Source organism: Sceloporus undulatus, chromosome 6, assembly GCF_019175285.1.
Source record: "Sceloporus undulatus isolate JIND9_A2432 ecotype Alabama chromosome 6, SceUnd_v1.1, whole genome shotgun sequence".
Lineage (NCBI taxonomy): Eukaryota > Metazoa > Chordata > Lepidosauria > Squamata > Phrynosomatidae > Sceloporus > Sceloporus undulatus.
The window spans coordinates 23,374,945-23,402,645 of record NC_056527.1 but is presented as its reverse complement, the minus strand read 5'-3'; the positions used below and the strand labels follow the sequence as shown (position 1 = coordinate 23,402,645).

At 38.3% G+C, this 27,701-nt stretch overlaps 1 protein-coding gene across 6 annotated transcripts in view; it reads right to left on the bottom strand.

Annotated features, from left to right (window-relative positions):
• Positions 1-4,164: 4,164 nt before the first annotated feature.
• Positions 4,165-27,701, bottom strand: part of ARHGAP21 (Rho GTPase activating protein 21) — a 147,707-nt gene continuing 124,170 nt past the window's right edge. For 4 of the 6 annotated variants that reach the window (XM_042472278.1, XM_042472275.1, XM_042472276.1 and 1 more), the window contains 17 exons: positions 24,876-25,034; positions 24,668-24,767; positions 24,533-24,569; positions 23,563-23,688; positions 22,284-22,568; positions 20,093-20,157; positions 19,858-20,006; positions 15,805-15,953; positions 15,546-15,701; positions 15,380-15,458; positions 13,987-14,060; positions 13,808-13,897; positions 11,092-11,217; positions 10,862-10,903; positions 10,378-10,483; positions 8,464-8,495; positions 4,165-6,773 (listed from right to left, as the gene is read on the bottom strand). In XM_042472278.1, the coding sequence (XP_042328212.1) occupies positions 5,046-6,773; positions 8,464-8,495; positions 10,378-10,483; positions 10,862-10,903; positions 11,092-11,217; positions 13,808-13,897; positions 13,987-14,060; positions 15,380-15,458; positions 15,546-15,701; positions 15,805-15,953; positions 19,858-20,006; positions 20,093-20,157; positions 22,284-22,568; positions 23,563-23,688; positions 24,533-24,569; positions 24,668-24,767; positions 24,876-25,034 (3,503 nt within the window). In that variant the 3' untranslated portion in view covers positions 4,165-5,045. Of the gene's footprint in view, positions 6,774-8,463; positions 9,662-10,377; positions 10,484-10,861; positions 10,904-11,091; positions 11,218-13,807; positions 13,898-13,986; positions 14,061-15,379; positions 15,459-15,545; positions 15,702-15,804; positions 15,954-19,857; positions 20,007-20,092; positions 20,158-22,283; positions 22,569-23,562; positions 23,689-24,532; positions 24,570-24,667; positions 24,768-24,875; positions 25,035-27,701 lie in introns of all 6 variants that reach the window. The other 2 variants (XR_006104454.1, XR_006104453.1) reach the window with 2 other exon arrangements.

Genomic DNA, 27,701 nt, shown 5'->3' with positions numbered 1-27,701 from the left:
AGGTGGAATCTTTTCCTATAGCTTGCATCTATTGTTCCAGGTCCTAGTCTCTGAAGCAGCAGAAAATAAGCTTGCCCCCTCCTCAGTATGACATCCCTTCAAATATTTAAACAGGGCTATTATATCACCTCTTAACCTTCTCTTCTCCAGGCTAAACATCCCCAGCTCCCTAAGTCATTCCTCATAGGGCATGGATTCCAGACTCTTCACCATTTTAGTCATTCTCCTTTGGACATGCTCAAGTTTTTTCCACATCCTTTTTAAATTGTGGTGCCCAGAATAGAACACACTATTCCAGGTGGGGCAGCTAGCATGACAAAAGCGGCTATTACTGCAGTTGGAAGCCTACTAGGAGGGCAGAAAATATCTGCTAGGATTTGATTCCAGGACTCACACACACACACACACACACACACACACACACACACACCGTGCATAATAAAACCCATGGATACTCAGGTCCTATTAAATACAAGGGCATAGTAAAATGGTGTCCCTTGTCTAGAAGGGCAAAATTTGCTTTTTGGAATTTATATGTATTGTAAGTATTTTCAAGCTGTGGATGCTTGAATCCATGGATAGAGAGTCCATGGATATGGAGAGATGACTGAATATTGAAAAGGATCTTGTAGCATTTTTGAGACTGTGCAAAAGAAATTGTAACATTAATTTTCATAGACTTACGCCCCAAACAGATGGGCAAAAGGAGGGCCCTGGGGTTTGTCATTTAGATGATGTATGCCCCGAACACAGCCAGAAACTGCTCTGATGCTGCCCCAACCCAGAAGAGCCGGCTTTTCCCAGGTTCTATTTCCTCTGGAGGGAAGCTAAGTGGTTTGGTGCTGCAGCTTCCCTCCAGAGGAAAGTAGGCTGCTGGCAGGCCACCCTCTTTGGGCAGTCTGTCCCAGACCAAAATTAGGTTACGGTCAGGCAGACTCTTTTCTGGCTCAAGTCAAGTTCTATCAGAATAATATACAATTCCAAGTGTTAAAAACAGTGATTCAGCCTAACTTGTCAATTTATGGGCACATCGCTAAGAAAACAAGAGCTACAAGTTCAGAGCAGAGGCAAAAGGACTAAAAGTATTAAGATGTCAGTACAGTGGTGCCTCGGGTTACGAAAATAATTCGTTCCGCGGCCGCTTTCGTAACCCGAAAAGCCTTCGTAAGCCGAAAACCTATAGGCGCTAATGGGGGAAAAAGCCGTGGCTCCGCCGCGGCTCCATTTAAAATAGCGCCGGAGTTTTTTCGTAACCCGAAAAAACTTTCGTAACCCGAAACAATAAATCCCTATGGGATTTTTTCGTATCCTGAAAAATTCGTAACCTGGGTATTTCGTATCCCGAGGTACCACTGTACTGTGAACCACTTCTCTGTTATCTTATGTCAAACCTTCTCAAGCCTGAGGATTGTCCTTCCTTGGAAGCAGTGGTTCCGTTTACTCCAAAGATGCTAAAGCCAAACTGCGTGTTACCCACTACCCACCTTCAAACCTATTACCTTACTAGCTAGAAAAACCAGAATCTAGTCTGACATTAACCATTCTTCATCTTGAGATTTGATATTATATAGACCATAAGATGGATAAAATGTAAAGATGTATTGCTTTATGGCTAAGAATTTTAAAAGACTATTAACAAAACAGGAGTGTGGCAGGCTGCCTTCTTTTCCTGAAATAAAAGTTTGGGTTATTAGTGCAAAGCATAAATGATGATTCATGGCAAATAATACAGATGTGGGTTGAACAAAAGTGTAAGCAGCTTGCAGAAAAACAAAGCATCCAACCACTGTAACAGATCGTGTGAACTGTTCCTACTGTTTGTTTGGCTTTTTCACCAATTCCCCAAAAGACAACAAAGATTTTGTCTTTTACTCATGTGTGTATCTACTTTTCCTCTATCTGGTGTCCTGGGAATTCCAGGGCTGGGTATAGATTTCCCATGATCTTCCTAACTATTGAAAGAAAGAGATTTGAATAGTGACACAGCAGAGTACTCTTTATTCCTATCACATAGCCCTTTATGCTTTATTAATCAACATAGTACATGCCAATTTCCAAATCTCAACTCTGGCTACTAACAATGGTCACAGTCCAGAGAATTGCAGAAGTTAACCCTCATATACAAATCACATCGGAAGCATGTTTCTTCTATAACATTTACAGAAATGGTGATATGGAAACACACCATGGAGATAAAGTTGATCAGAACTCTCTGCTGTATGTCCGCTGCTGCATTATGAAAATAGTCAGTTTCACACTTTATGGTAGGGGATGGGTATCATGTAATCTTCCAGACACAGGGGGCTGCAAATACCAGTATCCCTAACCAGCAGAACCAACAGTGAGGAATGCTGGGATTTACAGTCCAATTACATCTGGAAGGCCCCACGAGCCCCACTCATGCTTTAGGATATTTAATGTTCTAAGCTAGGCCTTATTTGATTAATTTCAAATAAACTGTTGCTTGGTATTTTTGATACAGTCTAAGCCAAGATTTGAAAATGCACTTCACCTTCTGTTTCCCCTGATCATTAGTGATACTAGCAAGGGTGTTGGAAGTCCAATAACAGTTGGAGAGTTACATGTTACCCACCTCTGATTTAGAGTTTTTTTAAAAAAAGAAAAATAAAAGAATAAATGTTTTTATCCCAGCTAAAACAATTTTGTGAGAAATTTCTTTGTGGATCTCACAAAGGGCTTTCAGGCCTAAGGACAAGTTGAGGCTATCTGATCTGTAAATACTGTTCCTTGAGACCAAGTTTCCAATAATTTTTAATGCCAACATTTTTCAGGATTCCCATCTCAAACTCTGAAATACACAGTTCAAAAAAGATTAATTAATTTGTAAAACAAGTGACCTCTAGGACAAAAGCTATTCCCTTACAGTTTAGATGTGACTGTTCAATGTTGTACTGAAAAGCATGGTCCAGAAGACCTAGCCAGCATGGACAGTGGTCAGGGATTCTGCAAGTTATCCAGCTACCTCTGTGATGCCATTATGGTGAGAATCAGTTTTCTAGGACATGTAACTGTCTAATTAAAAATAATAATAATTGTAAGCCACTCTGAGAGCCTTTAGGGCTGAAGGGTGGGGTATAAATACCGTAAACAATAAATAAATAATATAATGATATTGTAATCTATTTTGAGACATGTAAAAAGGATCAGGTAGGTTATTCCTTTATCAGTCCTCAGTTTAAGCATGACTGACTTCCCTAAAGGAAACATCTTGCTCTCATCGCAACCTGGCTTAGGTTTGAAGATGTTCTTTGTCATCTTCGCTTCAATAGTTGTTTTGCTCTACTGATATCTAATTTGTTGAAAGGTCTTGTGTTTCAATGTGAAGTCAAAGGCTTTCATGGCCAGCATCCATAGTTTTTTGTGGGTTTTTTGGGCTATGTGGCCATGTTCTAGAAGATTTTCTAGATGAAAATCTTCTAGAACATGGCCACATAGCCCAAAAAACCCACAAAAAACTATCTTGTATTGCAAATCTTCATCTTAAGTATTTCCTTTCCATTTTCATAGTAATAGTTGCCCTTTTTAATTCAATGAAAGATTCCATCATGTGTAGTTTGCCTGATTACCTATTCTGATTGGTTATGGGACAATTCATACATTGGGAGGATGCCTAGTATAAATCCTGTATGACTCTTCAGTACAACTAAGCATCTTGCAATACGTATCATTTGAAAGTGCAAGTCAGCATTTATTCCTCATAGCTAGAGAAGTGTGGGGCATTATCCACTTAAAATAAATAAATAAATAAATCCCATAAATCTCCATGCGTAGTGAACCTGAGCCAAAGTTCCTAAAGCAGGTTATGTTCAAAACTTACCAACAACAAAACAGAGAGAGAGAGAGAGAGAGAGAGAGAGAGAGAGAGAGAGGGGTGTCCAAAAGGATTCTGTGCCACTAAACTTCAAGATCAAAAGGAAATTTAAGAGCATGCTAATGAAAGAACCTATGTTAACTGACTCACTGCTGACGAATAACATTTGAAACAAGCCCTGTTCAGAAAGTTCACCTACTATTTTCCTATCAACTTTATGGACATTTTCAATAACTTTTCATTATTTGATACTGGTTGATTCTGAATTTAGATTAGACAAACACAGCATTTTAAAAATTGTTTGCCTATAACACAAGTCAGTCCACTTAATAAACCGTCAAAATGATTTTATTTCCAGTGTTTTAAGCGGGTATGCACACAGGCATGATACAGATTTGGAGTCATTAAAGTCTTCATGCAGAATTATATTCTCAATAAAAGAAACCAGTTTCATCCAGGATCCACTATCTACATGTCTATGTTACAACATTTATATCAAATCTGGTATCTGAGGAAAAGATACACATGGAGTATGTACATTTAAGTTACTTATTTTACAGAAAGATTAAAAATTCAAGTCACATAAAACTCAAAAAACTGTATTAAAATTGGAATATAAAACTCAGAAATCCAACTGGAATGCATAAGGAATGGAAGCTCTGTACCCACTTGTGTTAAAATTTGTAAAATGTAATGAAACATCTTACCAGTAAAATGCATTCCTTCTTTTTTATATTAACACCCTCTAATTTAATCATTATGGCACCCTAACAAACCAAATGAACTTTTTTTTGATGAGGCACTTGTTAGTGACTAAACCCAAACAAACTTTTTTCCTGCATACTAATACCAAATATTATAGAAGCCATGTATGTATTACACAGCATGTTGCATTAGATGCTTGTTCCATATGTGTATGCAGCAATCAAATATACTTTTACTTAAAATAAATTTATTCATATATATATATATATAGATAGATTTATATTTTTATTTATCTTTTTTAATATATATTTTAAACTCTGCCCTCCCACCCACTATTCTGGCTGTATTAATGCACTTTAAAGACCACCTTTTCAGTGCACACAGATGATTAAAAAAACCAATTCTAATGACTGCAAAATAACATGGTATAAGAAAACATAAAAAATTGGGGACAGGTTAAATGAGAAGCTGCTTTTGAATTGTTGTAGTGGACATTTATACCTCCATTTTAAAGATACTGGTAGAATCGAGATCTAACCACCTGGGTCCCAGATAATTTATGAGGATGGGCATCAACTGCTGGGCTGAAGTTATTCTTGTTCATACTCTGGTAGCTTTCTCCATTGACATGGTCTAATGGTTGAAGTGGTCCCGAAATGGGGGTTCTAGAGCCCAGAGTCAAACTACTACTAGAAGAAGAACCACCCTCCTCTGCCCACAATTCTGCAGAAAAAGTTGGCTCTGTCTTTGACGAATCTGCTAATCTGCTAGTGTTCTCCCTTTTGGGCTCTCCACTTTCACTCATGTTAAGCTCAGTTGTGCTTGTGCGTAGACGCTCTCGCGCAAGCCAGTCTGAAATTGAAAGGTCCTGTGCTGGACACTTGGGCTTCAATCGATCCACTGCTGAAGCATCTTTCTCCTTGTTAGGATTTTTCTCTTGAGCTTTCCATGCATTCAAAACACTTATTTCAGCAAAATCTCTCTGGCCTCCCAATGTATGCCTCCGCCTGATGTTCTTTCTTTTAGATGTCTCTGTAGAATTTGATTTCTGATTACCTACCCCAAACATATCATCTGCAGATGACTTGAGACGCAATTTTAACCTGTCTGTAATTTTGAGTTTCCATGTAGGTTCCTGTTTCTCGGGCTCACTTCTAGAGGATGCAGCTAAGCTGCTGGTTGATTTTCCTTTCTTCATTATGTCAAACATTTTGGTCACTGCCAGTGACTCCTTCTCACACTTGGCATCTCCTGATCCCTCACTATCAGTCTTGTGCCTGGCTGACTTTTTCCGAGATAATGTATCACATTCAATAAGTTTGTGTGAACTGAACAATCTACGGCTGTCCAACTTTGGCGTCAAGCTTCCTTCTGTACAACTTACTTCACTTTCTTCAGAGTTCCTCCGGCTGCCCTTTACAACATCTTGTCCCGTTCCCCTGAACAACCTTTCCATAGCACAACTTGCAGCGAAAACAGGGAAGTCACTCTCACTGTCTGTTTCCACAGGGCGACCTTCACTGATCAATTCACTTCTCTCATCATCAGCCTCTTCTCCTTTACTTTCTGTCACTGACTGCACCTCCGGGCTTAGCATGGTGGAATCTAAGCCTGTTAGGTATGTAGTAGAAGATGTTGTTGAGTAATCTGAGGTGATGGAGCTGACATCAGCTGCTAAGAACTCATTGCATTTGTTTTCCAGGTTGGCCATTTTTTTACATGGGAATCTCTGCAGAGATGCCTGTGAAGAACTGCTAAGCATAGTGCCTGAGTCAGACATTATTTCTTCCATTTGAGAAGAGACGTGAAAGACAGGAGGCTTAATGCAATCTTTCTGCGTACTGAGCCGAAAGTTGAGATTTGGGGATCTCATGTACTTTTGGAGACAAGGTGTTGAAGCAACCTCTGAAGGCAGGCCCTCTTTCCTTGGCAACATTTCATCCTTGGTTCCTGTGAGAGATGTTTTATTATTATTCTCTTTTTCTTTTAGAACTGCACTTCTCAGTTTTCTCCCTGCTGTCTCCTTCTCTGGGTTCTCTTTCGATGCCCCCTCTTTAGCTGAACTGCTATAACAGTGCTCTGCAGACTCCTTTAAAAACACATTATCCAATTCATCTTCAGAGCTGCTGGGCTGCAGTTTCTCTTTTGGTTTCTTTCTCTTGCGACTGGCTGCCGCAAAGATGGAGGACTTAAGCAGTTCCTTGCTATACTGATCCTTTCCAGATCCCCAAGAACCCTGTGTGAAAAAAACAAGTAGAAGAAATCCATCACAATCATGCTCACAAAATAAAATGTTGTGCATAATATTTTAAGTAAAAGTTCTCTGACGGAGCATCTTATGGACTTGTAGCAAAGGCTAAAATGGTGCAAGGCTAACAATCCTTGCTCCCCCTCCAGCTCTGTACCCAACTTTGTAGTGTCTCAGCACAATGATTCTTTAGTAGTACAGAGATCCATCAGTTCAACAGTCTCAATTGGATTCTCATTTTTCTGGAACAAACTACTTTTTGGAGACCAAACGAAAATTAGCTGAAGGAGCATAAAAATCTTAGTGAATTCCATCCCATATAATTTGGTAAACCCAAGGATACAACAGGACAGTCATGATGCCTAATGCAAAGACTCAATTGACTAAAATAAATTTGGGGACTTGTCAAATGTTGCCAGGATAGATAAAAGTGATCAACCAAAGGTATTTCAGATATACTGGTAGGTACATTATACATCAGATACCTAAATAACAACGTTTTGGTTTTTTTTACTTCTAATGAATGGCTACTGTTTCCAAATATAGTTGGAATACAAACTCACATTAATTCAAGTTCTACTGTACAATTCATTATACTATTACTAGTATTGCTTTCCATGGTTTTTGCTAACCATTTTGCACTACAGTACTTGTGTAAATTTGACATTTAGAAAAGTGACATTAAAGTATCAGTAATGCAAATAGCTGTCTTATTTTCGATCATTTGCAGTAATGTACTGTATATATTTAATTGGAACTATGAATAATTTTATAACTGTTAATAAATATTAAGGCCTGAATCTTATTGGTAATCCCAATAAGAGTAGCCAATAAATCAACTGTTAAAATGTGAGTCAATCAATGTGTATGTAGTTTCTACTGATTCAATGAGTCTACTCTAGTAATAGGAATGGAACTCAGGCTTAAAGGTGTAATCTGCTGCCAATATCAAAACTCACAACAATAATCTGTATTTTGCTATTCCACCAAAAAGATAACACAGATTTAGACCCACACCCTCTTTGAAAAGCCTGGGCCATTCTATAAACATCAAGGGTAAAAGTGGGGATTTTGAATCCAGGTTCTCTGTTCTAGCCTCATCACTAGCTATATGCCACATTCACTCTCTCCAGTAATATTAATGGAACGAGGCTTCACCCCTCTGACATCAGTGCTTTTTAAACCTACAACAATAAATAAGATTAGTGCGAAGCATGCTTTTTCTATCCCGAAAACCAGTGTCCAGAATTACAGTTTAAAATACACAGGCTGGCTTTGTTCTAATCCTCAGAGGAACCCTGACAAAAGCAGACACTGCTCCATTCACTTGAATATCTTAGGCCCAGAACAGGCAGATGGGAAGGAGCACCCCGAGGCCACTCATCTATAAACGGGCCAGGACCATGGTGACTCAAGGCCTGCTCCAAAAGCAGGCTGCTGCTGCTGGACTCCAATTGCTCTACCAGGAGCCAGATTATCCCAAATCCTTTTTGCTCCCATCTAAAGGACGGGAGTGTAGCCTCAGTGTGACTTCCAGCTGTGCTGGAGATGTGCATCATATAAATGGCATGCCTCCAACATGGCCAGAAGCCGCTTCTTTATGCCTGTGTGTTCTGCACCTTAGACAGTTATGATCAGGCAATGAGGATATGTACTAAACACATATCTGATGATTTACCTTAGATTTTGCAGAATCACTAGTAGCTGAATCTGTAGGGAAGGAGGAGAATCAAAACACAGCACTTTAGTCAACACTGCACAAAGCCTGCTTCTGCTCTAGACAATGCTGGACGTATGAAAGAGGACAAGCACAGAACAAAATGTGAGAGCAAACTAAGTAACAAAAATTTTAAATAATCAGAACGAAGTGGATAGTAAGAGCTCACAAAAATGCAAGCTGCACCACAGAAAGCCACCGCCATGAAAGGATGCTGTGAGTTGTAGGCAGAATCAGCTCAATGACAGAAATGGCACAGTAGCCATGTTCTTCTAAATAAAACAGAACAGAAATACTAATAATTATTCAATGTTCTAAGTACACAGCCCTGCAAAACCGCAGCTGAGAGACCTTTTCAGGATTGTACTTTGTACACTCCTGCAAATAAAATGCACAATTTAATTTTTATTTCTTTTGTTAAAGCCTTTGGCTACCTTTTGAAATATTTTTTGAAAAATCTTTTTTTTTTTTTTGTAAACCACATTTGTATGCTGTCAAACTGTTTGCATTGGGGTTGACATCTGAATGCCCCAGTTCCACATTCAGATGCTCCTCTGAGCTACACATTTATGAAATTTTCATTTGTTACTAGCTAGATTTCCACAGCTATCAGTTTTGTACTTAATTCAAAAAGAAGCGCTATTATGAAATGAAAAATGGACACCATAGGTTTACTGTCTGGCAAAAAAACACGACGACGGAGGTTATACAGTTATAAAGAGGGTACGGAGGGGCTAAGCACAGTGACCAAAAGATGTTTTGCTTTGCCATTCTCCAACTCTCAGGGGGTTCCCCCACCTAAGAATTAATGAGCTGAGCCCCATGCCATGCCCCTTTTGACACATGGCTAATGACTAGGAAAAACTCGTGGACCATACCATGCTATTTCTCCTCAGGGTCTGCTTCAGAAATAACAAGAAACAGCAGAAACACTTTTAAAAAGTAGCACTGATCTGTTCAAATACTCGTTAAAAAGAAAAAATTTACAGTACAGATCATCTACATTCTTTGTGCATTTACAAGAAACGGGGGTTTCTGCAGACAAGGCAGCTACAATGTGGGCAACAGTCCTCCTTCTTCCTACAGTTCCAGCTGTCCATCAGTGACATCACAGAGTCCACCAGTGACATCACCGTGTGATAGACTCCTCCCACTTCTCCTGTTTCAACATCAGGATAGAGGGACTGTTTCAATAAAATGCTGAAAAAGTCTTCTATGAACTAAAACACAAACTAGAGACAAGGAACATTTGTGATAAACAACATGATTGGTTAGTGATTGGAACAGTACAGTGATTGTGAGGGGGAAAGTCACCGAGAGGCCTTGCAACAGTAGTATTTAGCCAAATAATAAAGGTGGCAGTCATCAAACAGAAGGAATGTGTTTAGTAATAGATAGGTAGATATAAATGCATACCCTATTAAAACATACTTGGGGAAAAATATTGGTTAGTTGCCAAGGAAAGTGAATTTTAACACCTTGATTTGCCTTCTCAAGTTTGGAAATGTCTTCATAGCAAGTGCAGAGGTTAAAGTTTTCTATCCTCCCATAAACCACTTACATGCAAGCAGGGATCTTGTCCACTTCATGGTAAGAATTACTTGGATAATCATGGTTATTGATACAACAGTAATTCTCATGGATGAAGAATTACACTTTAGTTGGCTAAGAGAACATCCCATTCTACAACATGGAAAATACCCAACCACTGTCATCATTTTAAAAAAAAAAGCACCCCAGATATGAAGGCAAGGGAAGGGAAAAAGCAAGTTATTAGCAAAGGAAAAAACAAACAAACAAGCCAAAAGTAGATTATAACAAATTATTAGACCAGAGTTTTCTAGCCTACAGACTAACACCGTCCAGGCAAGTTACCTGATACGTCTCCAGGAGATACTCCCGTCCTTCCAATGTTGGTGAGTAAATGATCTATGTTTGGCACTGGCTGAGATTGTACTGTGCTTTCCTCCTGAACTGCTGTCTACAGTTAATAAACAAAGATCTCTTCATCATTGTGTCACAGACAGCGGCTTCATTATGATTCAACAGTATTTAGAAAACCATAGTTACCCACCAAGAACCAGTTCCTCCATCTAATTTTTTTCATATGATGTTTAAGGATTCAAAGGATGAGTAAAATGGAGAAAAACGCTATTCTAGTGGAGAAACCCACAGTAAGCCACATTTTAGTTACAATTTTGATAACTACATGGAGTCAAGATCTACAAAAATTGTGTGTGATAAACAAGTAAGTAATATACATTAGGAAAATATGTGCTCGATTTAGAGAAAATTTCTTATTGTATGTTTAAAATTAGGTGGGTAGGTAGAATCCAAATGCTTAAGGATCAGTACTTACAAGGGGCTCTTCAGCATCATCTTCTGCGAAAAACCAGTCATGCTACAATTTAAAATAAAAGAAGTGAAAAACCCCAAAGAAATGAAATCTTTACAATGTGGACATCACATAAATAAAAAGAACCAAGGAGTAGGCAGCTCATAGAAGAAGAAGCTGAAAAAAGCTGGTCTAGCTGAAGCGAAAGGTGTGCCTGCATAATTAAGCTGGGAGTGTGAAATAAGTGCACTTACTTTTTGGATAAGTGTTTCTACAATTTTGTATTGATCTGGCATATGGGTAACCATGTGTGTCATATTATCTTCAGATGTTCTCACAAGAGTTGGACCAAATACTATTGCCAGATTTCTTGGTTCCATCTAAAAAACAAAGAAAATAAATCTTATTTGTTTATCTGAAGCTAGGCTACAGTCTTACTTACATATAGTTGGCCCTTCATATCCATGGAGTCTTTATTCATGGACTCAACCATCAACGACTTTAAAATATTTTTTTAAAAATATGAATTCTGTAAAGCAAACCTTTATTTTGTCATTTTATATAATGGACTTCATTTTACTATACCACTGTATTTAATAAGACTTGAATCCATGGATTTTGGTATCCATGAGGGATCGTAGAACCAAACCCTAACTGATACCAAGGGCCCACTTTATATTTATACTCATACAGCCTCTTTAAAATCCTCCTGAGGGACAGTTTTCCAGTGGATGGCCAGTGATTCCATGGAGACTAAGGAGGCATTTACACTGTAGAAACAATGCAGCCTGACACCACTTCAATTGCCATTGCTCCATCCTACAGAATCCTGGGATATGTAGTTTTGTGAGGCACCAGAACTCTGACAGATAAGGCTAAAGGCCTTATAAATCCTATTATTTAAATTAAAAATCCCAGGACTCCATAGGATGGTGCAGCAACACTTAAACTGGTACCAAACCACATTATTTCTACAGTGTAGATTGTACCCTAACTTTTCAAAGCTACAGCATAATGAATTTCAGAACTATCTCTACTAACACTGACCATGTGCATGAAACTACTGTACCTTTTATAGCAAGCAATCCAGACCAAGATTGTCTTCTTTTACTAACAGTAACTCCTTGGACACTTAGGCAAAGCTATGGTGATATCAAATCTTAAACCTTGCCTCCTATGACCTCCCCCAAAGTATAGATTTAAGTTAATTCCACAACAGGTTCTGAGGCCACAACCCAATAAAGTATCCTCCTGGACACCATGCCATGCAGCTCTTTATTAAGAACTGGGAGATTCTGGGAACTGTAGTCTGAAATAATTTTCCAAGCTCTACCTTAAAGAAATTCCTCTTTACCAGTGATTCCCAAACTTTGGTCCTCCAGGGGTTTTGGACTTCTGCTTCCAGAATTTCTGACTGTTGGCCAAGCTGACTGGAGCTTCTGGGAACTGAAGTCCCAAACACCTGGAGAACCAAAGTTTGGGAATCACTGCTTTACACCAATGGTGCTCCTGATGCTTTGGATGTCATTTCCCAGAAATCCCAGCTAGTATGGACAATACTGGAAGATGATGTTCAAAACATCATTCAAAACATCTGAAGGACCAAAGGCTGAGAACCACAGCCCTACACTTTGAATTCTAATCTAATTTAAATTCTAAACTAATCACAAAAGTGAACTAACGTGAAAGCCTAAATTCTGTCAATTATGCTTTATACAGCGAGCACTTGGTATCCATTTGGGTTTGATTCCAGGATCCTTCTAGGATAACAAAGTCCATGGAAGCTCAAGTCCCATTAAATACAAAGGCATAATGAAATACACTCATCCCTCACATTTGCTGGGGTTAGGGGCACAGGGCGTCCGTGAATGTGGAAAAAAGGCAAATAATAAAAACACTATGTTTTTATCTGAGATAACACCTCTCTAGGAATGTCTAGGTCCTCCAGTGTAACTCGTGGTCAGCATCTGCCAGACATTGGCCATAGAATTGCGCTGGAAGAACTTCAAATGCCTAATGTAGTGTTCTCTCTAGAAATCTCTAGGTCCTTCAGTGCGACTTTTGTTAAAGTTGACCACAGAGTTGCCCTGGAGGACCTAGATATTCCTAGAGAGAACATATTAATAAATCTGTAAATAGTCAAATCTACAAAAGTCAAATCCGCAAATGTGGAGGACACGTGTAGTGTCCATATCAAGAAACAAAATCAAGATTTGTCGTTTGGAATTTTCATATTTTTTTGAATACACTTGTCCCTCCATATTCGCTAGGGTTAGGGGCACAAGACCCCCGTGAATATCGAAAAACCATAAATAACAAAAACGCCACGTTTTTACCTGAGAGGACACACCTCTAGGAATTTCTAGGTCCTCCAATGCAACTCTGTTGTGTACGTCTGACAGACACTGACCACAGAACTGCGCTGGAGGAGCTACAAATGCCTAGTAGAGTACAGTGAAAGCAGCACCTCTTCTTCCAGGCACCGTGCACTGGAAGAAACAATGGTGCATGCACCACCGCAAGCACAAGCCCCATTACTTATAATGGGGCTCAAGCATACACGTTTTTTGTTTTACGTGGGGGTGGGGGTGGTCCGGAACAGATCCCCCACGTAAAACAAGGGCGCACTGTATTCTCTCTAGGAATCTCTAGGTCTTTCAGCGCAACTTTTAGTTAAAGTTGACCAGAGAGTTGCACTGGAGGACCTAGATATTCCTAGAGAGAACATATTAATGAAATCTGTGAATAATCAAATCCACAAATATCAAAGCTGCAAATATGGAGGGATGAGTGTATTGCCAAGCCATGTATTATTGTCTCCATGGATAAAGAATCTGTGGATATGGAAGACCGACTGTATTGACAGAGATACTGATAGGGTCATTGCTCTCACTCCAAAATGAAGCAAACAAAAACACTCAAAATCCAGTTATCATGAAGTTGAACTGCTGAATTACATAAGCCATTTACCTTGTTCTTTTCTGAATTTTCTGCTACAGTCTTCAGATGTGCAGAGAGAAATTTCAGCGTTTCATAATGATGCTCTGGTAAATCACGGATCTGAAATGTGATTTTAGCACAGAGTTCAAAAATAGTCAGTAAACATAAAAACTTGCATTAGATCAGATATATATCAAAAATCGGCATACCAGCCTTTTTAGTGTTTTTAGTCGCTCCACAGGATCTTCTTTTCTATTGGCATCTATGAAATCTGCATATTTGTCTAACAAGAAAGAAAATTATTTTACTGCAAGACATAAAAAAAAACTATCAATGTTTTTTTTGGGGGGGGATGGGGAAATAACTCATGTGAAATTAAGCATGAACAACAGCACTAAAAGAGTAATGGAATATATATTCAAAATGTCTCCCCACTCATTATGGAACAAATGCTATGATAAGATTTAGTCTGTTTGCATCTTTGTACCCTGGCTACTAGAAATTCTATAGAAAGTGTTTCTATACGAGAATAATAAGGTACAAACTAACTCAGCAAGCAAATTACAGGAATATTCAGAGTAGTATCATTTGAGTAATGTTTGAAAACAGAGATAAAACAGTATTTGTTTGATACAAAAACACTGTATGATCAACCTATGGCTGCTGCATTAGTCACCTTTTAATGCCATCATCTTCTTGTGCCTTTGACATATAAATGTTATAGCTGGTAAAATCTTTCCCAATATGGAAATATATTACAATTACAATGTCAATTTCAATGTCATTTTGCTATCAATGGGACAGTGTTATGGTCACTAAAACGATCTGAGCATGTGATTCACGCTCAGCAACTTTTAACCAACATATGACCAACATCACCTTTGATCCACCAACCTGACCCAGAAGCAGCTATTTTGTCCAGAAAATTATTTATCTAGTAAGTTGCAAACATGTGCTCTGCTACTGAGCTATAGTCTCCTACCTTAAACTTTCTAAAATACAAGGCATGAACAATTTGCTGATTTTTAAAGAGACACTGAATTGAACAAGGGGAGTGCTTAACAGCTGGACTCAAGTCATGAAATGAACTGGAATGGAAGGAATAAAACACTTGATCCAGCAACAAGGTCAATGGTGGAGGCCCTCTCTCAGCCCAAGGGCTGAATTCATTCAAGTCTGCATTCCAAAAATGTGGGAGTGTAGGTTACATGAAAATTTTAGTCTAAAGTGAGAATACTTTAGAGGAAGCAATCCAAACTTTTAGAATGGGGAAAACAAACATGCAAAGGCTAGTAAACTATCAAATGAGGGTGTCATGGTAAAGGGGTTGCGGCCATCGGAGGAAAGCCCATAGTGCCAGTTTGGGACACCAGGAGGGCTGGACTTATTCCCAGCACTTGAGGTTCCCCATCCCTGAATTAGATCTCTTAGCAGTCTCCTCCAACCTATTGCTTTCCAGAAACATTGAGACTGTAATACCTAGGACTAAATTACAATTGCTTTAAAAATCAGTACAACTCCAATGCAACTAACCACAGGCAAACTATAGTCTACATTTTATCTAAAATTGCTTTTTTCCTCTACTTCGATCAAAAAACTCACCATTAGTAAAAAGAGGTTCTGGAAGCTTTCTAAAGAAGGATTTCAGCAAACTACTTATGACATTCAAGTCTCGCCATTTCTAAGACATAAGAAAAGGAAAATTCTTGTTATCTTACAACTAGCAAGACAAAACCTTGGAATTCAAGATATAAAGGACATCACTCACATCATCTTGAATATCGATATCAGTCATCCCTTTGTTGAGCTCTTCTTGCATGCTTGAGATAGCAGCATTATTTCCAGGTACCCTGTAAATACCTGTATATTCAAGACCTCTTTCTTCAACTAGTTTGCAGCATATATCAACTATCAGTGGGATATACTGAAAAAACAAAGAGAGAGGGGAAACTTGCTACTTGTGTCTTGGCAAAGAAGAATTCTCCAAGGAGACTGTAAATGTAAGGGGTTGGGGGGGGGGTTAATACCTTATTACTCTGAGCTGGGGGGCAATCATCTAGTCTGACTCCAAAGGTCCCAACAGCAGATGGCTTTTTCTCAAAGGTTTTTCTCATGATATTGGGAATGTTTTTTCGCCATGTACCTTTGTCTTTTGGTGGACTTGTCTCATCTTTATCTGAAGGGAAAGAGAGAGAGAGAGAGAGAGATTACTTTTTTAAAAATGCACACAATTCATTTAGACAACTGACTATGACTGAACTAGTCAATGAATGAGTCAACAAAAATGAGTGAAAGCATACACTCAAAATAAGCTTTAGCTTAGATCTAGACAGATAGCCTAGACCACAGCTTCCCTAATTCAAACCACAGTTTCACCACAACCCCAGCAACCATGACCTATCAATCCCTCATTTTATCCCTGAAACAAGAATCTACTTTCTTGCTACAATAGTCAACATAAGCAATGGAACTGTACAAGAAGCATACATACACTGTACATTTACATCAGACCACACAGGCAAACACTAGCATCATTCTTTAGCTATCTATTCAGAAAACAGAATCTATTTTGTGACTCTCCAGGATACCTTTGACTTTGATGAAATTCCCTAGTCCTTCCACAATAATAATCAAAGCAAGTGTCTGATTCTGACACGTTCAGTAGCCTCTCCCGGCCACAAAACTTCAAAAATGCCTTTCAAGAATTTATCAAACAAGTTAGATACCTTACACTATCAAAGGCAAAGACAATGGCAGCAATTAGAATGCCAAAGCTTAATTATTTATTCACTAACATTCCGATTATTACAGATAATAAAATCTTTGAGAAGTGGAATAGAAAAATAAGGGAATTCTTATGGGCCGGAAAACCCCCGAGGGTGAGATGGAAAACCTTGATAGATACACACATAAATGGTGGTTGCAGCCTCCCTAATTTGCAACTATATTTTCAAGCAAACTCCCTAGTATGGGTAAAAGACTGGGTGAACCTACACAACAACAAATTACCTGCCCTGGAGGGCTTTAATATTCACTTTGGATGGCACGCATACCTATGGTATGGTAAAAACCATGTTAGCAGAGACTTTGACCATCATTTTATATGTAGAACAATTCTGGTAAACTGAATAAAAATTAAACAATTGTTCTATAGAAAAATTCCTGGATGGATTTCTCCATATGAAGCTTTCTTCAACAGAACACAAATCTCCAGATGGTTATGATGTGATGACCTCCTTGTAAAAAACAACTTGAATGACTATAACCTTAAACCAGTAGATGTGATCGAACTAATGGAGATACAAAAACACTGGTTTCTTTATAACCAATTTTTAGAAAAATTCAAAGTACATGTAAACCAATAGAATTCTGAAACAGAAAAAAATGAACTAGATAATCTACTATTAAAGGACAATCAGAAATTAACATCTAAATTCTACAAACTGCTATTACAAAGGAAGCTGGAACTAGACATTATAAAAGATCCTATGCTACAATGGGCTAAAGACCTTGGCAGAGAAACTGCATTAGACAGTTGGTAATATGCCAGGAAAAAAACAATTAAAATTCATTTCTAGTCAAAATCTACATGAAAATGGAATTCAGGTGGCACCTCACATTGCTAAAATCTATAAAGGAGAGAATAACCTCTGCTGGAAATGCTATGTGGCAAAGGGGACTTCGTAACACATTTGGTGGGAATGTCCTAAAATAAAGAAATTCTGGAATTGCATCCATTCTGAGATAATCAAGATATTTGACATAAAATTTGATAAACTACCAGAAATCTATTTTTTTAAAATATGACTAATAAACTACCTAAAAAGATAGAAACTGTACACTGGAGGAAAATTCTCTACATGATAACAGCAGGGAGACTGCTTCTGGCTCAATACTGGAAAATGAACATTCTTCCTACTACAAATGAACGGCCGTTAAAATTACAAGATATGCTGGAAATGGATCGTTTGACAAACTTAATTCATGGGAAAGCGGAAGAGAAGATTGAAAAGGACTGGGGGTTTGTTATGCAAAATTGTGAAAACCAATGGAAACATAACAATATATGACATATTGAATACATAATTAATAGTTAAAATTTCATTTTTTCATAAGAATAGGAATGAGAAATTTAAAAGAGCTCTTGATACTGAAGTTATCTATAAATAATAACTATAACATGAAGTAATAGTAAACTCCAAGAATCAAACATACAAGACAAATGTTATTTAATGGGAATTTATTTAGATTTTAAAAATGAAGCCCAAAACAATAGGATGGTTTAGAGATACAATTTTATTTACAAACACTGGTTGCTGGTTGTTTTGTTCTGTTCAGCTATACATATTAGGTACATAAGTATACTACTACAATATGTTGAGGTTTTTGTAATCAATATGGTGATGTTTGTGTAATCAAGTTTTGTACTATGCAATAAAAAAGATTGGGGGCAAACTGGAAAAAAAGACAATTGCCTAGGAAATTCAAGCAATATTTGTGGTATCACATGAACCTGCATAGAAAAAATGTAGGCATCTGTGCGAGTTTAGGCACCCCCCACTGGCCACTCAGGGGCCACTGAGTGCACCCCCACCCCAAAACAAACATTTCTCAATTTGTTTCACTATAATGCCCTATCAATGTCTCCTGGGACAATAGCCGAACCATTTTTCAAATGGAAGTGACAAGATCAATTTCTGAGTTCCTGTGAAAGAGGCGTCTCCTAGGTCTAAAACAGCAATCAGGAACAAAATGTGGCAAATTTATTTCCTACACCCACAGGTCTCTAAGGGTCATGAAAATGGCCACTTACGCTGCATATGGTGTGCGAACCACACTTTCCTCACATCTGTACTGTAGCAAACTATTCATGTCTCAGTTACTATTTCTGCCAGTTTTCCAACTTTTCCTGTGATGTCTCAGTCCACTCACACCTATGCTGGGCCTTGCAAAGACATGTTTTGGAATGATAGAATCTTGATGAATACAATCAAGTGGGCATTATCCATAGCACACAGAATATCATGAAACCACAGGGTGTCATATTCACCCAAATGTCAATAAAAACATGAGCTATGATCGTTACACCTGCTCACTGGTTTTACATGCCAACTTGAGGCAATGCAGACAATATTCAATATAAATTAATTTCCTTCTTGCAAAATTAATGCAGTACTCCTACTGCCGGAACACTGAGCAAACATATATTAATTTAGGTCAGTGAGGAAAGGTAGGGATTGATTTCAAAAACCAAGGTAGCAAAAAGAAACAGCAGTGTATAATGCACTTGTGTATGACACAGGCACACTGTATCTTATGAACATCAATGTTTCTTCAGGACCCCACACTAAAAACAAAATTCCAAGCAACAATGTAATATCAAAAGAACATAATAAAAAATTGTACAGGTTGGGTCTTGTAATAAAATTACAGATTAAAATGTTTCTGATCAGGATTCCAGATATATCATTCCATTCTCCCACTCCAGAATCATGATTCTGTGTGCAGTGAGCATGCTCAGTCTTCACAGTAGTCTTTTGGGATCAAATCCAATCCTAACTATATTAAAATACTTAGCTCCACCAAGTGATAATCATGCAGTACAGCCCTTGTGAGGATTTACAAATAACTACTCAGTGTGAATCTGGAAACAAACTATCAAGAAACTGAGATGGTTCTTGCTACAGTTTTTATATCTATGTCTCTTCCTCCATTCTCTTCCCCTGAACATTCACTTCTGTTGCTATTCTTATCTGCTTTTCAACAGCAGTCAGTACCCCAGAAGCAAAGCACTCTCAGGTTTTCACTGGGATGTTCCTCCACTTAGTTCATCATGGCTGAGCAGATCAAATTGACAGATTCCCACTATCAAGAAACAAGAGAAGCTTACAGCACAGGAGAAGCCTCCTTAGTCTTGGCTATAGGAAAAGAGGGCTCCTTCTAATCTAAAAACCAATGACACTCCAATGTGCATGAAAAGATGTGATCATATCTCTGTGTATTCATCCTCCAGATTGACACTGGGGTAAATCTGGAGGGGTTAGTACTACTAATGATATGGTTACATATAGGACAAATACCTTTAGCAAGAAATTTCCTCTCAGATTCCTCCTTTGGAGAATGTGGACTCTGGGTTCTTTGCTCAGCTTTCGTGCCAAGGAGTGTCTGCCTTATGCTCAGGCTCTGACGAGGCGTTTTGGGTGATGGCTCTGTTTTCCCACTTGAAGTACTATGGAAAAAATATTTTATTATTCAGAAGCAGGAATTCCATGCATCAGACTGACTTGAGTGTCACACAGTACTGTGGCTGCCTACCTCATCATAGTGCTGTATTCTTTAATCCTCCGGCTAATGAGGTCCCTGCTTGTGACACCTGTGTTCTGCAAAATAAATTGAGAACTATTTTGCAAATGTAGGAAAGAGCAAATTGTATGGCAAACAACAAACAATATTTGTATTATGGTTTCAAGCTAATATATTAAAAGGACAATAACAGAGAGAGCAGAATTCATTGTATAGTGAGCCTTTTCTATCTTCGGGGATTTTGTCCTCCCCACCCACATATGGGAAAACCCATAAGAGCTCAAGCCCCTATCAGTCAATGGGCAGTAACATGTGCATGCCCCCATCAGAGCACCTATGGGCATGCACCACCATTGGCTAACATAGGGTGGGGTAATCTGCAAAAGCTCCAGTCTGCAGGTGGTTAGTCCACCAACATGGCGGGCTCACTGTATAATGACATACTGTAAAGCACTGTCTGTTTCATTTCTTAAATGCCCATTGCTGCCATTTGGTTTGGATACACTTAAATGAAAACATAAATTTATATATTAAACAGTATACAAGTACTTCTCAATTGCCCTGGTTTTAGATCAGAAGCTGTTTGGGCACATTTCTTGCTTACTAATTTACACATATAAGCAATTGCCCTTTGAAAAAATGAAATACCTTCTTGTCATGTTCTTACAACTTATCCTCTCTGGGAACAATTATAGTTTACCAAGAGATGGAGTAACTCAAAAACTAAATCAATGAAATATTGTGACTAATGCCTGTGTAAAAGCCTCCAACTATTCATGCTTACATCTGCCCACGATTTCATTCAGAGACACTGAATTTTCCAGGCTAATGTCAGAGAATGATCATGTTGGAAGAAAGGTCAACAAAATCCATTAGACAATGATGCTGACAGCGCTAATCCTATACAGACCACAGGTAATTGTACCTTTAATGCACCATATAGGATTGCAACCTAAGACTAAGAATGAGGTTATACTAGAATTTTGCTCCCTCCTCTTTGAACAGGCAGAGTGCAACATTTCTATAATGTGTTTATATTCAAACATCAACATTAGAAGGCATTATAATATATGCTTAAATGTTAGAATTTATGGCTTTGAAGCACTTTAACAAAATAGGATGCTTTAAACCAGTGGTTCCCAACCTTCCTAATGCCACGACCCTTTAATACAGTTCTTCATGTTGTGGTGACCCAAACCCATGAAATTATTTCGTTGCTACTTCATAACTGTAATTAAATAGGTGTTTTCCAATGGTCTTAGGCAACCCCCATGAAAGGGTCATTCGACCCCCAAAGGGGCCCCGACCCACAGGTTGGGAACCACTGCTTTAAACAGAACAAATTCACATAATATACAATTTAGCAATTCATATAGCAAAATCCTTGCAGAGTCGAGCTCAGAGAAAGTACTGAAGAGCTAACTGAGGCCTGATACAGACAGGCCAAAATAAAGCTGCTTCGAGTCACTTTGCAGGTATGCTGTTTAAATGATTCATGCATCCCAAGAGTCCAGAAGCCGCACCAAAGACATGCTCCAGTCCTAAGGACTGGAGTGCAGCTTTGGTGCAGCTTCCAGACTCTTAGGATGCATGCATCATTGAAACACTATACCTCCAAAGTGACTTGAAGCAGCTTTATTTTGGCCTGTCTGTATAGGGCCTAAGGCTCCAATCATATAGACACACACTTTGGAGTGAGTCTCAGTGAATTCTGTGGGATTTATTTCTAAACGGACATTCATTAGCATTATGCTGTAATGACTGACATAGTGTTCTCTCGGTATTTATATATACTGGTAATTCTCAGTATGATGATGAATAATGATTTAACTAACACTTTCTTCCCACACAAGGAAATTAAATATAGGCAGTCATTAAATGATATGAATTAACTCTCAACAAAAGAAATTTAACTTCAGTAATTGGAATTAACACCAAGAAAAGTTATTTAAATAGTGGCTCAGCTACTGTACATCAATAAAGAGAATGATTATAATGAATATATTATTATTTATAATAATATTTATAATAATCAAACTATAATAATAATGATGATGAAGAAAAATTATTTATGCTAATTTTCATTATTCTACACCCCCTTTTAAATGGGATGCTAGCATGGATGACTCTTAGTCCAAATACAGCAAAAGTATGAAAAACATTGAAACGGGGGGGGGGGAACAGGACTGAACAAGCACACAACCTCATTGTTTAAGTTGCTGTTTTCTTGTATAGCCTTAATCCAGGCCAGCATGTCATCTCTATCTTCAGCTTGAAACAGGTATTCACAATCTGATGTGGTGAGCCGAAATACATGTTTCCTTTTTGTATCACTATATGAAATGTCTATTAAACAAGCGTTGATACTGATGGGCTGCTCTTCCTCAGATGACACCATTTGTTCTTTTTTATCCTTGTATAAGTACAATGAGCAACCTTTAAGAACAACATACATCTGTTTCCATGGCCGGATGCTCCCACCAACTCTCTGGAAAATACAAGCTACCATTACTATCTAATAAAACAAAGTGGATGTATGTGATGCTTTATACCTTAAAGTACATTATATATATGTTACATCAAAGCACTAGGAGAAATAGGACGACGATAAGGAAAGGATGAAATGTTACTAGTCCCCTTGTCAATGTCTTCTGCAAAAGTCTTGTAAGAAATTGAGAAGGCCAGGATTATAGAGAATGCTGTAACATATGTAGAAATATGGATGCTAAAACAACTGGATTTTTTTTTTTTTGTAATTTTGGTAATTTCATTGACATTTAAGGTGCTGCTTAAATAATTTCCTAGCAAAACACAGTAGTTCTCTATGAGTCTGTGAAAGAGCTTGTGCATTATATTAATTCTGGACTTTTCAGTGCAGACACACAAGCTCTTTCCTGCTAAATCACCACTGCTGGAAGCCTGGAGGATTATTAGCTGTGGAAATAGTGGTATGTCAGATGAATGTGTTGTTATACAGTGCTAGAGAAGCTATCATGCAAAAGGATCCTTATTTTATTAAACTCCGAAAGCTTTCTGATTGCTAAAAAATCATGACACTGTAGTATGTATGCCACTAAGTTTCTGCACTAAGTTTCTGCAAGGTATTGAATTCCTAAGAAAGAAATCTAAGCAGTCTGTAATAAATTTCAACTATGCTAAGAAATACAGGATTCAAATCTAGTAGTTGCTGGGAAAATGTGAAAACCTAGGTTTCTGTCAAAAGGTGAGTAAACATGGTGCATTAAATCTTACTGTATGTTACAATGGCAAGACCCTGAAGAGTTTCTTTTCCAAATTCAACACAGCAAAAGATAGGAGAGGGCAGGAAGGGAAGACTTAGGGATAGCATTACTGGTTACCTTGTCAATGAAAATTCAGTATGTGGGTAGTTTCTACTAAAGGCTTATGAGCTAGAAAATATCTGAAACAAGTCGATGCACAATTTGTATTTACTCTCAACTGTATGTTAGGAATAACAGTACCTTTCCCTTGTCTGTGATTTGATTTCGAAAATGGAGCCATCCTTCCTTGGAAGCATCACCAAAGACCTCTGAAGAAGAAGCTTTTCTGGACCCTGAGTTTTCTGAAGATGTTTGGCTGTCTGGGGCCTAAAGAAAACACCACACTGAAGCACTTAACATTAAAGAAGCAAGGCATGTTCAATAGCACTTTTGCTCTACTCAATTAAGGTCTCCCTCTTTTCTTCCCTGTGCAGGCAGAATATAAGGGGAAAGCAAGCATAGGCAGCTAACATCGGGTAAAAAATGCAAATGTAAGGTATCTTAGAGAATCCTAGTCTCAGCATCCAGCCCCAAGTCCTCTCTCTTCTCAAGGGAAAATGAGACCAGAAAGATGAGGCTGCAGCTGGATAGCCTGTCATGTTTCTGCCTGGCTTTTCACACACTGGTGCAGAAATTAAGCAAGTAATTTTTCCGGATGACAAATCCCAGAATTCCCCCAACCAGAGTAACTATGGCCATACTGGGTAGGAGTTCTGGTAGTTGTAGTCCAAATCAGTAACTTTTCCAAGCTTCGGATAATGGTAGCAGTAGATATTATGCTCATGAGTCTGGTAATCCCTACTACATTATCATGTATTACTGGGGTATATAGGAATCTAAGAAGCTGCTTTATATGAGTCAGAGTGTTTGTTCATCAAGTCTACTATGGCCTATATGGACTAGCAGCAAACTCTTAGGCAAACAAAGTCTTTTCTCATAAATTGCTGATACTTTTAAAAAGCAACACCATGGACTGATCCAAAGGTAGCGTCTGGTTCTTTTACGCTTCTACTAAGATTTTATTTGTGCACTTCACAATCAGCACCCCACAATCAGCATAAAACAACTGCATGACTGAGTTCTATAGCTGAATCTTTGAATATAAAATACTGGCACTAGCTGGTTTTTGTTTTCACAACTGATAAATATTGATGGATACTGGGCTACTGACCTTGATTCCCTTTAAGCTAGATACATGCTTTATGGCCCTGTGGACGCAAAGTAGATATTGCAGTTAACATCTCTGAAGACACTCTTGGATAAAACACATGTTCACATATAGATATTTTTTTAAAATCTAACTTACACTTTTCCTTCTCTATAGTCATCCAGTCCTTCATCATAAGACTTAGACCTTTCACTTTTTGCAGGAAACTGACCATCCACCACACTAGCCCTTATAGATTCTGTAGTCAAAACAAATGTATATCTTTGTTAACAAAACAAAACAAAACCCCAAATCTTACTACCGCCATTAGTGAATAAACCAAAGTTGTCCGAATCTGTAAACTTACCATGATCATGAGACAGCTGTCGTCGAATTAAAGGTACAAGAGAGGTAGGGCTAGGGGGAACTGTTGTAATGGTGGGTGCTCGTGAGGAAGATGCTGAAATAACAGCAGAAGCTGGAATGTGGGCGATATCATGGTCAATACTGGGACTAGCTGGCTCATCTACAAAGAAACATACAGCCAGTTAGAAAGACCTTAGTAAAATCGTGATCATCATCAGATATTGGACCCCAGTCAGGGATAACTGGAATTTGTATAATGCTCCTGTGCCATTATAATTACCAGAGATCATTGTGCCAAAATGGCACAGACATCCCAGGATAGATGAAAGAACTTACTTTAAGATTGTTTGCTCCACTTTTTTCAAAAACAGTCTTCAACCATTTTAAGGACTCAGAGTGTCAAACTCACTTTATTAATGAGATTACATTTTAATAGGTAAAGCCTAATTTCACTACATGAATAGTGACAGAATAAGAAAGGTGAAACTAAATACAGATTTTGCTCAGTCAATAACATTATAATGCTTAGTTTCTTCATACTTTTCAGAAGAGACTATATTTAAAAAGAAAGCTGTCAGTAAATACAATCAATTTTAAACAACCCTCCCATGGTTGACTGTTATCATATACGTAAGCCTTCAATTAAAATGATTAAAAACAAATAAAATAAACTATTTCAAGTTATGCAGAAATAGCCAAACCAATAAATAATCTAATACAGAGCAATACAATATCTTGTCACAGAAGGTCTATGCCAGTAGCATAAAACTCTCCAAAATGTTGTTAAAATATTTGGTGCAAATTGACAAGTTACACTAAAATCAAAAGTTGCTGCTGCTACCTACCAAGTATTGATTCCAGTAACTGCTGATATAAATTATCACAATCTGCACAGATCCAGCACCGATCTACTGCCATGAGGGTCATCCTGCAGCATTCAAAGAAGCTTAACGGTTTTGCAAAAATTGCCCGGATGCCACGAAATAACATACAGCTTAAATGAACAGTACAGCACTGAAATACCAGGATAATCTTTCTAACTCCTCTTTCAATGTACAGAAAAAAACTGTACAGAAATACAGACCATAAACATGCTGTACTCTGATAATTAATATGTATGGATCCTAGGTGCTAAGCATTTTAATATGCTCTGCTTCTGAAAGGCCCATTGAAATATTCAAGCCTGCACAAACAGAGGTTTATTCTTTTCTCTGAATGAATGCATCTGCACGTACTGCATTGTGTTTTCAAAGAGTAATTGATGACTCTGGTTTAAGGAGGCAAGGCCTGCAGCATAAAAGTTTGGTTGTACATGCCCACACACACACACTTTTTAAATGATGAGAAACATTTTAAAGACTAGGCAGATGTAGAAATTCTTTAGCAGTTATTGCAGAAAGAGCTTAAAAGTAAAAGATATGACATGAAGATATTGCTTAGAATTCCAAACTAAACATTTAATAATACATACATATATGCTTTGCCAGCTCCTTTTTTCTAAATGAAAGTTCTTCCCAATATTTTAAAAGGTAAACAATATGAAAGCTTGAAGGCTATCACAGACTGCATCCATTTTTGTGGGTTTTTCGGGCTATATGGCCTTTTTTCTAGAAGAGTTTATTTCTGATGTTTCAACAGCATATGTGGCTGGCATCCTCAGAGAATGCTGGCATGGAAGTGAGTGGGGTTTATAAAGTAAACTTTGTTTACTTTAAGGGTTTCTTCTTTTCTGTTGACGTTGTCCAGGTGTTGTGGATTTCAATGGCTTCTCTATGCATTCTGATCTGATAGTTGTTGGCATGGTCCAGACTTTGTTTTCAAACAGCATTTTATGCCCAGGATGGTTTATAACATGTTCTGCTACTGCTGATTTTTCTGGCTGACTGGAAGATGAATTGCAGCACCTGGACTGGCTCTATAGGCTAATAGTTACTCCAGCTCACCACCTAAAGGGAAGGTATTTTTACCAAACATCAAAGGACTCACAGAAAGAATAGGGAAACTGGTGAGGAAACACAACGTCCAGACGATCGATAAACTGATGAAGAAAATCCAGCAAACGCTTCACTCAGCAAAGGACAGGAGGGGCCCTCTTGTGGCCGCAGGAGTTTACCACATACCATACGCAGCTGCAGACAAGTCTACGTAGGGACCATCAAACGCAGTGTCCAAACACAAATCAAGGAACATGAGAGGTACTACAGATTGAGTCAGCCAGAAAAAGTCTGGCTACCAGTCCTGAAAAACACTAAAATTAAGACCCAGCAAAATGCATATGAAAACCACCCAGGATCAGGTTTTTTCCCAACAGACAACAGACCACTAATTAAGCAGATGCAAACCCTCCTTGCATATCCTCCCAACCCTGAGGCCTTTGCCATTCAACAACAGGAGAATACACAGTTTAACATGTAAATCACTCCTCCCAACCTGGAGTCACACAGTATATATATCCCCCCACTCACATCCATGCCAGCCACAGATGCCAGCAAAAAGTCAGGAATAGACTCTTCTAGAACGTGGCCACAGAGCCAGAAAATCCCACAAAAAAAACTATAATACAAAAGCTGTTGAATGATGTGGTAGATACATATTCATTAGTCTAGTCCTCTCATGGGGGGAACATTTTTTCTTCTAATTTGCTGTGGACTATTACTGCACTTTTATCCACTGGTTACAACTGTTTCTTTCCTGCAAACTTGCCAACATCTCCAAGACCAGGACCAATCCATAGACAGTATTGAGCAGTATTTCTCTAGTGTATGTTCTCCATTTGCATTAAGAGCAGTTGCGGATGCAGTTGTTTTCATGCCCTAGATTCTAACCA